Here is a 12,243-nt window from a genome sequence, read left to right on the forward strand (position 1 = left end):
AAAGAGAGGAATTTTAGGAATGAGTATTGGAGATTATTCGGGAGCTGTTAGAGAGGGCAGACATTTCTTTTGAAAATATAGCTAGGGAGTGGGATAAAGTTAAAGTGGAGTTTAAAAATATGGTGGAAATAAAAGAAAGAGAGCTATGGTTAAGAAGTAACAAGAATTGTTTAGAAGGACTGATAGATGTTAAAGTATGGCAGAACAAGAAGAGGATCAACTGCAGAATGCAAGACAGAAAATAAGAGATTACCATGATAATATGCACAAGTTTAGAAAGCTTGCTATTAAGCAACTGTTTTTGATAACACTAGAACACAAAAACTTTTAGCACAACGACTTAGTCAACAGAAAGTAGAAAGGGCTGTTGCCAAACTTAAGGAGGCTATAACAAGGAAGATAACAAGAGATCCTGTAGAGGTATTAGAAATATTTCGGAAATTCTATGAAAGTCTCTATAAAGCAGAGAAATATGAAAATCAAGAAAAAATACAAATAGAAATGTTTATGGAAAAATTAAATATGCCAAGGCTAGAAGTAGATGAGGCTCAATTACTAATGGTTAGGATAGGAGACGATGCGATAAAAATTGTGATGTATAACCAATCTACAGGAAAGTCCCCAGGAGTAGATGGTATTAATGTGGAAGCTAGGATAAAAAAATAATAAAGATCTGGAAGGTTTTGTTTAACAGTATTTTAAGAGGAGGAGAAGTACCAATGTCCTGGAAGAAAGCAGTGGTAGCTGTAATACCTAGCGAGGGTAAAGATCCATCAGATCCAGCTTCATACAGGTCCATTTCAATACTAAGCCATGATTATAAAGTGTTCACATCTATTACAGCTAAAGGAATGGCAAAGCTGATAGATATGGATCAATGTGGTTCTGTGGAGGGGAGTCAAACATCTGACAACATTAACAGAACATTGATGATCCAGAGGAAAGCAGAATGTAAGAAAATACCACTGTTGTTTGTGGGTCTTGATGCAGAGAAAGCATTTGACAGACTAAGCTGGGACTTTATAAGCAGGGCAATGGAAGCATTTGTATTTCCTGAAAAAATTATAAGGTTGATTAGGACAATATATGAGAGATCAAAGGTGAAAATTAAAGTGGGTGGGGTTCTCTCTGATAACTTCTGCTTGAGCAGATGCATCAGGCAGGGGTATCCTCTTTCCCCTTTATTATTTGCATTGTATTTAGAACCACTAGCAATGAAAATAAAGGACTCAAAAATTCAAGGATATAATTGGTATGTTAGTCAAGAAAAGCTGGCTTTATTTTCAGATATTATTTTATACCTGACAAAATCAGAAAGAGACATTACAGTGTTGTGGAACATTTTGAGACAGTTTCAGATCTTTTCGGGATACAAAATGAATGAAGCTAAAACAAAGGCAATAGCAGTAAATTATGTACCCACACGCAAATTAGTTCAGGAATATCCGTATATATGGGAACATGATAAAATGAAGTACTTAGAAGTAAAGATTAAAAATGATTCTAGTGTGGCAGCTAAGGATATGTGGCAAGAGACTAAACAAAAGAGAATTCAAAAACTGAGAAAATGGAAGCTTTGTTATATGGATATGGATAATAAGATACAAGCAGTCAAAATGTTTTTAGTCCCTTTAGTCTTACATACAGATCAGGCATATTTTTATCAACCAGAGGAGAAGTTGTGGATAACAATTAACAAAGAGTTGAAGGGCTTTATCTGGGAGGGGAAGATGGCAAGAGTCAAGTGGGATACGTTGTTTTTTTTCAGTAGAACAGGGCAGAAAACTTTATTTCAAAGTGGAAAGGGATAATGAAACAGAAGCTGAGGAAACGAGAAGAGACTGGGAGTCTGGATGCAGGCCTTTAAGGAGAATAACAGTAATCATACAGAATATTGTATCTACAAAGTAGCAAAATATTCTAAGAACTAAGCCAATATGGGATTGCAGAAAGGAGAGTCTGCCAATAAGGATGACTGCAATTAGGGATACAGACAATAGATGAGAGGGGGGCTGGAATTTATTGGAGAAAACTGGCACAGGAACCAAGGTATTGGGAACAAATCACTAGAGAGGCAAAGATGACGGAATGGGAAGAAGCCAAGAATTTATTTGGACTGCAGGTTATAGAGATTGCCTTCCCTATCAGGGATTGATAGAGTATAGACAAAGAGAAAGAAACAGAACAGGGGGGTCCTAAACGAAAGGCCAGCACTGGTAGAGTTTAGTAGAATCTAAAACAGAAGTTGCCATTAAAAAAGGAATAATTAGTAGAGCATATAAAATACTGCATGATAGATATAAGAATCAGTCAGAGGAGGTTAGAAAGGATTGGCAAGAGAGATTTGATAAGCAATTCGCAAAGAAACAATATGTCTTCCAAATATGCAACAAAATCTAGAAGATTTAGGATTTTTGCCTGGAAATGTTTGCACAGATATTTCTATACATCATGTAGCCTCCAGAGAATTTTTCCTCAGGCAGACAGCAAATGCTGAAGGTGTGATGGGGAAGAAAGAGGTAATTGGGAACATATTTTCTGGGAGTGCAGTGAATTGGCAGACTTTAAGGATTCCCTGTGGGATGCACCGTCAGAGGTGATGGGTGGGCAGATTGGTCTGATGAGGGATATGATTTTTCTGTACAGAATTGGAATTGCCTAGACATGGTAAGGCCTTGCTGCGTCTAATAATGGTGGCTGCCAAAAAGCAATTACTAGAAAATGGAAATCAAAATCTAGTCCAACTATACTAGAAGTAGAGAATGTAGTAACAGAGATAAAACAACTGGAATTGAGATCTTTAGAAAAGGGTAGGAGGAAACTACACAGGAAAAAATGGGAACTGTGGGAACTATACACACAAGAGAGGAATGAGGTTTAAAAGGTGGGAGGACTTAAATGAGCTATGTAATGTTTGACTGAAAATGATTGGATAGATTATAAGTGATGTATAATGTTTGCAACTTGGAGTGTCAGTATGGTTTGTGATAAAAACGCAACTAGGATTGTGTTGGTGTGGTTTGTTTTCATATGTATAAAGGTATGATTACCTATGTAGTAAGTGATGGTTTAATAAAGATTTTTCTTGTTTAAAGAAAAGGCAGAAATTGAATAGTTTAAGTAATGTTGCTTAGGTTATATGATATATAGCAATATATGTGAAGTAAAATGTTTGTTATGTTAATTATAGTGTTATTACTTTTATATGAATGTAAATTTGCCTATGTCACAAGTGATAATTTAATAAAGGTGTTGGGGGGGGGGGTCGACATGGTATTAACAATAAGTGTCCTAGCTCCTGTAGAAACATTCCTAATTCTAAACATTAGTTAAACTTGTACAGCTGTAGGTGGATTGGACTCTATAAATTGGCCCTAGGTGTGAGTGTGTGCCTTCTGTGGAAGGCTGGGCACCAGGCTGGCAACTCAACACAGTAAAACACCACTGCCAGTCGTTCTGAGGACTGTTGTTCCGCTGTGGTGGTCCCTGGCGAAGGGGGGGGGGTGAACGGAGAAGAAGAAGTAAAACTTGTATATATTAAGCCCAGAACTCTGATACACTTGAAGGACCTGCTAACTCCAGTGGATAATTTACAGAGCCTTAATGTCTCCAAAACAGATGGCAACCCCTCTACCACTGTAATTCGCCAACAGTATATGTATTGAGTCACACACACACACACGCAAGCACGCACACACACAAACAACAACAAAATACTTGGACTGCTGGAATGCATGATCCAAACAGTTCATTAACTTTCTTATACCACTAAGCCTCTCCTATAAAAAGGACTTGAGTACTTCAAAGTGACAAAATGAAAGTTTTGGATAACCCACACAAAAACAGGTTCACTGCATCAGTCCAAACAAGTGTAAATAACAAATATCAGATGCCTGAGAAAAAAGCTCTCACTTAACTGTTGCTTTTTTCTCTAATGACCTGACACTACACAAGAGCCAGTAAAGTGAATGAGGTAATAGATACATTTGATTTTATACACTTAAGTGAGTTAGTACGCTGATTTGCACATTTGCACAACCCTATTTTGGGTGAAGTCAGGATCAGAATCACACGTGTACAAAGTAAAAATTCCCAACAATCCAATAAAAGAAAGCAAAGTAGACTTAATAATTAATGGGGTGTGATTCCCTGTTATTCAAAATGAAAGAAAAAGACTGCAAAGTGGAGCTACATGCATATGTATAGCTATGAACTTCTAATCAGACTCATAGAAAAAAATCCCAGACAAATGTCTCAGATCAGATGCAGTTATTTTTTTTAAATAGAAGTACTGATGTATCAGTTGGCAGAGTAAGGAAACTTAAACAAACATGCATTTTCAGAAATAAGATAAGTCTGTAACTTTACTAATTGTTAGTATTTGTTGCCTGTAATCCACCACTTTTTTCTCAAAAATCATTAGTTTTAGGACAGACAGACTACAATTTAGACTCAGAATCAGGGATATCTTATTACTGGAGATCAGAGCCATTTGAGAGGTAAGTGAAACACTCCAGGATCAAATCAGTACAGATAGTCTTAGGACCTGTAAAATATAGCAGCACAGGAGATGTGGTTTATATTACACCTAGGTCTGACACCCAATTAAAGCAGATATTAAAAAGAAAAAAATAGCCAAAGTCTTCTGAAAGTATATGAAAACATATATACTGTCTGTAGTTGTGTAATGGGAAAAGACTGATAACTATTCTGATCTCTGTCATGGCTTTGCCTTGCTTGCGTGATGTGTTTTGCCAGTTCTTTTTTCATGTCACACCATGATAACCCCAATAACTTCCACAATTATCATGCACCCATGAGAGCAGATATCTGTCAAAAGGACTTAAAACCCTCTCTGATGGTAGGACGTACTGACCATCATAGTGACCAGGATGTCTGTTTACCCTGAAGGACACTAGGAAATAGTTCTTACATTTTGCAGGAGTGTAGGAAGACGACAGAACAGAAAGATTAAAAGTATATCTGAAAGAATGTGCTCTGTGTTCTACTAATGTTTGTCAGGGAACATATTTAGCCATCAGTTTATTTTATATTTTCACCAAAATTTAATGGGCGTGCCTTCGTTGAAGGTTGTGCGTCAGGGCTGGTAACTCAGCACGTAAAAATCCACTACCAAACATTAGCGGACCGGAGTTCCGCTGTGGCGACCGCTAACCGGGATAAGCCGAAAGACACAACAACCAAAATTTACTAAATGGCTTTCAGCAGATGAGAAGAGCAAACAAAACAAAATCCTGCTGAACATCACCTCTCCCGCATCCTTGGCCTTTAAGTTAGGATTCAGGCAAGCAGGCTGACACACCTCCAAAGACTTTCACTTTCAAACGGCCCAAACCTGAATGAAGAAAATAACACCCAAGTAGATCTCTTAAGTGAGTCTAACAGACCAGGTTGTTCTCAGCCAGGAACTTCTCTCTGGTCTTTAAGCTGAATGACAGGGTTTCATGGTAACATCATCTGACAATTCTCTGTCAATGACTGAGGTGCTGTGTAGGAAATCAGAAGTGGAAAAAAATGTTCAGAGATTTTACTGTACCCACTGCTTTGGTTTAAAAATGAATCATACAACATAAACGTCGTATACAAGTTATACAGCATAGTAGCACATTTTAATAACTTTAATTTATGGAACAGTAAGCTGAAAAAAACAAGGATGTTTAATAATTCATCCCCAAACACTCTATAACTTAACTGCACTGAATGAGTTACTGTAGGTCACATACTACGAAGTGTGGCTACATTTGTGTCTGTTAGAAGGTACCCATTAAGGTGAACTGTCACTGCAGCAGGCTTACTGGGGCTGACAGTCTTTGTGTATAAACGAATGCCTGTTCTCTGTTAGAGATAAATGAAAGTGCTAAAATGGCTATCTATGACTTAAAACAATTTAATTAAACAGAAGACCCCGTCTTCCATTATAATTTTCTGCTATTGTTGAATTGTCTATGGCACACTAAATATAGTCAGAAACATAAAATTAGAAAGCCATTGACATGCACGTGGCTAGAAAAAAAAAAAATCAACTTCACAAACCAGAGAATATCACTAACAGTGAAACACAGCTGATACATAACTGTTTTTTTGGTACATTAAAACTAGCATCAAGTAACACACCACACTACTCCACACTTGCCATTAAAACAACACAACAAACGACTTTCATCAATAGTCCTGCACATACCTACACAAACAAAACATACACACAAGTGTTTTACATGGGTGGCTGTGCCTCCCCATTCCCCAGCATGAGGGTTCTGTCCCCCGCTCTTTCGTACTTATATATACTAACTGTATGACCACAACCACCAACCAAAGGCAAAAAGGCAAATTCACTGAATTAGGCTACAGCTGAATGCATGTGAGTCAACTACAGCAGTCACTGACAAACTGGTAGTGATGCCTCTCCTGTCCATCAACAAAATGTGTGTGCGACCAAATCAGCTGCAGCCAACATCCTATGCCTAGGATAAACACAGTCACTAATATTATGCTGCTGTTTATGTCATATGAATTACTAAGGGTTAATAAAGATGTTTTGGTTCCACTCATATACATGAAGCGTTTAACACATATAGGTAAATGCTAAGACTGAGTAAAGTTTACAAAGTAATTTATGGATTATGATATCTAAATGTTTAGCATAGACTTTGGGACAAACAATAGCTTTAAAATTCTAAATTGCTTACCTTGTTACCTCTAGCAAACTCACTGAACCAACGGCCTGGCTTTTCATGTTTCCATTTGGACAATGGAATCTGCAGAACATAACAGTCATGAGAAGAAATAGAACTATGACAAGAGTACTTCTGTTTTAAAATACAAAATTGTATGTTCTGTCTTCTCTATGATGGCATAATAGAGTCCTTTTAAAAAGGAAGACACAGGTAATTGTAACAGATGGTATCTGTGGGCCTAGGAAGTGCACAGAATAGGTTACTGGAAATGTATCTATGCAGATACAACACACACATGCACACACATTACTATGCTAACTCTATAAAGGTGTTCAAATGTGAATAATGAAAATATGTTTTTACTTCTTTCTATAGTATTTAAAGCAACAGTAAACTAGACCGCAATCTTACTAAATTAAATAAAATATGAATTCTGTATTTGTTGATTAAAAATGAACTGATAGTCTAGCAAACCTGAACTGTAATCTAACAGTATAATGCTCACATTATACTAACAAATGGCAGTTGTCTCTTCTCTTTTCTATGAATTGCACATATTACAATCTAATTCCAGAATAGGTGATGTTTACTACTAAGAACTGGTAAACTGTCTCTTGCATCAAACACTTGTAATATGTATATGGACTGAGTTCCAAGACTGCAACAAAGATTCATTGTTCTTAATCAGAATTCCATATCTGTAAATGTACGTGCTGTGACATAGCCAGAGTCTTTGCTGAAAACAGTCTGTGGACCAACCCACCTGCCCAGTTAACAAAATATTAGGTGTATCTACTTATGTCTATCAGTACATGACAGTTCATCAAACTCCCACTTCATCATGAATAAATATATTTAAAATAATTACATCAACTCCCAATTCATCAAATTTAGTAATTTTTTACTCTGGGATCTCACGACAGAACAGGCAAAGAAAACTTGCACTTTTCAGTGATCCTGATCACACAAAACGCTGCTGCCCAAAGCAGTGCTGCAAAAATACAGTCACCCAAAACATACTAGCAGTCCCAAAACAAAATACCCTTCAACTAGTAATTACACACGAAAGTGCAGAACTATTAATTTAATGCAATCTGTACTGTAAATAGTAATACCCTGCATTGAAATTAGTAATACCCCATAACAGTGCAGACCTATTAATTTTAATGTGAGCTGCACTGTAAATAGTAATACCCCATAACAGTGCGGACCTATTAATTTAATGCAATCTGTACTGTAAATAGTAATACCCTACACTGTAACTAGTAATACCCCATAACAGTGCAGACTTATTAATTTAATACAATATGTACTGTAAATAGTAATACCCTAAACTGTAACTAGAAATACCCCATAACAGTGCAGACCTATTAATTTAATGCAATCTGTACTGTAAATAGTAATACCCTACACTGTAACTAGTAATACCCCATAACAGTGCAAACCTATTTATTTAATGTGATCTGTACTGTAAATAGTAATACCCTACACTGTAATTAGTAATACCCCATAACAGTGTGAACCTATTAATTTAATGTAATCTGTACTGTAAATAGTAATGCCCTACACTGTAACTAGTAATATTTCATAATAGTGCAGACCTATTAATTTAATGCGATCTGTACTATAAATAGTAATACCCTACACTGTAATTAGTAATACGCCATAACAGTGCAAGCCTATTAATTTAATGCAATCTGTACTGTAAATAGTAATGCCCTACACTGTAACTAGTAATACCCCATAACAGTGCGAACCTATTAATTTAGTACAATCTGTACTGTAAATAGTAATACCCTAAACTGTAACTAGTAATACCCCATAACAGTGCAGACCTATTAATTTAATGCAATCTGTACTGTAAATAGTAATACTCTACACTGTAACTAGTAATACCCCATAACAGTGCAAACTTATTAATTTAATACAATCTGTACTGTAACTAGTAATACCCTACACTGTAATTAGTAATACCCCATAGTGCGAACCTGTTAATTTAATGCGATCTGTACTGTAAATTGTAATACCTTACACTGTAACTATTAATACCCCATAACACTGCGAACCTATTAATTTAATACAATCTGTACTGTAAATAGTAATACCCTACACTGTAATTTGTAATACCCCATAACAGTGCAAACCTGTTAATTTAATGCGATCTGTACTGTAAATTGTAATACCTTACACTGTAACTATTAATACCCATAACACTGCGAACCTATTAATTTAATACAATCTGTACTGTAAATAGTAATACTCTACACTGTAATTAGTAATACCCCATAGCAGTGTGACTCTATTAAGTTAATACAATCTCTACTATAAATAGTAATACCCTACACTGTAATTTGTAATACCCCATTACAGTGTGGACCTATTAATTCAATGCGATCTGCACTGTAAATAGTAATACCCTAAACTGTAACTAGTAATACTCCATAACAGTGCGGACCTATTCATTTAATGCAATCTGTACTGTAAATAGTAATACCCTACATTGTAACTAGTAATACCCCATAACAGTGTGGACCTATTAAAATTTAATGTGATCTCCACTGTTATGGGAAAGTTACACAACTGTTAACCCGGTTAACCAAAGTACTTCAGTATTAATGCAACTCACTATATTAGAATTTGACCATTCTAATATGACCCCCCCCCCACAAATATGAACAGATGTTGGCTTCCTTTTTTGTACACTACAGTGTTAACTGCGTACTGAATCCCTAGCCAACTGTAATGCCTGATGATGACCAAGATAGATCAGTGATGCACAAAATATTGTTTAGTTTCACTGCAAACCATCACTGTGATGAATGAATGTGTTGGCATTTCAACTCATTGGCAATGTGAAACTGTAAACTGTGTAAGACAGAATTGTATACCATGCAAGACAGTGATATAGTAGAAAGGCGTGAATTTGCCACAGGCTTTTTAATATAAGTAAACATGAAACAACAAAAAAAATTTGGAGAAAATACATAAAGAGGAACATAATGTCTCACCGTTTGAGCAGATGAGCTGGGGAGGACACAGGTCTCACCACCACTAGAGAAGTTACAGTAAACCTTGAAGGAGTCCCGAGAACATCCCTGATTTGGATCAATCCAGTACTCGCCTGAAACAAACAGGATATGGTATTGTGAAGAATAAGAATAACACAAAAACAATAAAAGCATAGAAGAAACAGTTTTAGTCAAGAGCATTTCAGCAAAACAACACACATTTTATGTATAAACATGTAAAACTTAATAAAGCATAACATTGAGTGCATTATGAAGTAACTAAAAGCCCACAATAGGCAAGACTAACTATGTCTGTGCTTGAGAAAGTTTGTTACTTCACAAAAAGTTACTCTTTGAATTGTAATATATCAGTTATCAGCTATGCCTACAGACTGTATAAATATATGTAACAGAGTACATTCAGTTGGTCTGTTACACTGGGATAGCAGGCCATCTTACACTAATATGACAATTTAACAGTCAGCTTTACTGGTACTATTTCCATAATACAACCACGTTGAGAAAAGACTTTTAATACAAAAAGCAGCAGCAAAGCTTTCGGGTCTACACCCTTCCTCAATGCTAAATACAAATTCAAAAACATATCAGAGTTAAATATTTTATGTGTGTTTTATTCTTTATATGTGTTTCTTATGTTACTTTTAAATTTTGTATTTTTAAAATAACCTGTTTGTGATTTTATATGTTGCTGTCATTTGATCAGCTGGCTGCGATCACATGACTTTTCTTGGCTCCTATTTAACTCTGATATGTTTTTGAATTTGTATTTAGCATTGAGGAAGAGTGTAGACCCGAAAGCTTTGCTGTTGCTTTTTGTATTAAAAGTCTTTTCTCAACGTGGTTGTATTCTGCTGCTGCCTTTTTGTTTCCACTATTTCCATACTGCACTTTATTGATTAATTTCAAATGGTTTGATGTATATTAATCATTACAGGGAGATCCTAGCAGCACTACCACACTGCTCCACAACTTGAAAATATCCTGGGTTGCTTTCACACTTACCATCAGGGAAATTGGGCTGAGAGAGCTGAAGGTCCGTACAGGTTCGAGCAGGATTCTCTTTGGTTCCCAACGGGTTTTTCATGTGTTCAATCTCCTGTTTGAGTGAGTTGAGAGAACCAAAGATCTCCTCCATGCCATCAGCATAATCCATGGGAGCATCAGCAACCATACCATCAGTATCCATAACCTGGCTGGCATCAATGGACCGTTTGTTCTTCTTAGGCATTCGGTAGGGCAAAGGCTGGATAACCTCACCAGGAGGACCCTGGAGACAAGAATAACACAGATTAGAAAGTAAAACTCATAGTTAATCACATCCTTCTCTTACTGAGCCAGTGTCAGCTGTCTGATGGCTTTACAGCAACTATTTACTTATTAAAAGTGATTACTAACCTTAATGCCCCCTTCTGGTCCCGTTCTTCTCTCCTACTAACCATTCAGCCATCTTTAAAGGGTAGTAACACCCATGAATCATATGTTAATCTTATATACAGTACTAATGTTTTGTACCACACTAAGCTGTTAGCATTATTTTATTTTTTATATTCAAAATGGCATGCTGATATGCCATACTGGAGTGATTTTGCTTTTCTGGCAAAACTTATTTCCGTGTTGCACTTCATGTCTACACTGTATGGCACAGTAACAAGACTAAATTGTGTATCTTAATAATGACTTATAATGGCTGAACTCTATATAGCTACTTACTTTCATTATCACCAGAGAATGCATGATAACCTTTGAATTTTATTAGCAGTAATCTTTTAAAGTTCTGCAAAACAGATATGCTAAATGGCTTTGTCTAAGTATGATGTGTATTTACTCAGTACTTCTACTTTTTACTTGTGACTGAAAACACATGCCTAAACCTGACTCAGTAATGTTTTCAAAAAGTCTTTAGTTTAAAAGTAAAGTCATGAATCTATTTGTTTTGTTAAGACTGTAAATGTCATAGATGTAGCCACGTATCTCTCTATTCATTGACTGACAGGGCCTTTACAATGTAAATGCTGGACGCTGTCATCAATTCCCCTTGTGATGTGGACATCCTTCAAGAGGGTCTCACCCAAACAAGTGACTGGTGCCAGAAACATGGCCTCAAACTGAATGCCAAAAAATGCACTATCATCCCCTTTGGGGACAGTGACGTCCCCACAAGTTATCACATTAAGGGAGGAGGGGTAGCTATTCTGTATAAAACAAAACTCCAAATTATTCCTCTAGACCTGACTCTTACTCAAGACGATAATGCTGAAGTAATTAGCTCTAAACTTCGAGTCAATACTACTAAATCCATAAACCTCATTTGTGCATATCTCCCCCCTGGAAATAATATCAACACCCTTGAACATATCCTTAACCAACTCTCAACCAAACTCCCTCAAGAAACACTAGTCTTAGGAGACTTTAACATAGATTGGCATTCCTGTAACAGTGCTAACCCCACTTCCCATATCAACCTTTATGGCTTCAAACAACTCATAAATAGTCCCACCTATATCATTAGATGCAAAACT

General features: G+C 36.4%; 1 protein-coding gene across 1 annotated transcript in view; it reads right to left on the bottom strand.

Moving 5' to 3' along the window:
- COL11A2 (collagen type XI alpha 2 chain) overlaps positions 1-12,243 on the bottom strand; it is a 484,735-nt gene that overhangs the window by 11,576 nt on the left and 460,916 nt on the right. The window contains exons 66-68 of the mRNA XM_044083566.1: positions 10,727-10,991; positions 9,704-9,816; positions 6,708-6,776 (exon numbers count right to left, since the gene is read on the bottom strand). Of these exons, the coding sequence (XP_043939501.1) occupies positions 6,708-6,776; positions 9,704-9,816; positions 10,727-10,991 (447 nt within the window). The remainder of the gene's footprint in view (positions 1-6,707; positions 6,777-9,703; positions 9,817-10,726; positions 10,992-12,243) is intronic.

This window comes from Protopterus annectens, chromosome 9.part0 (genome assembly GCF_019279795.1).
Source record: "Protopterus annectens isolate FY-2018-M chromosome 9.part0, PAN1.0, whole genome shotgun sequence".
Taxonomy (NCBI): Eukaryota; Metazoa; Chordata; order Ceratodontiformes; family Protopteridae; genus Protopterus; species Protopterus annectens.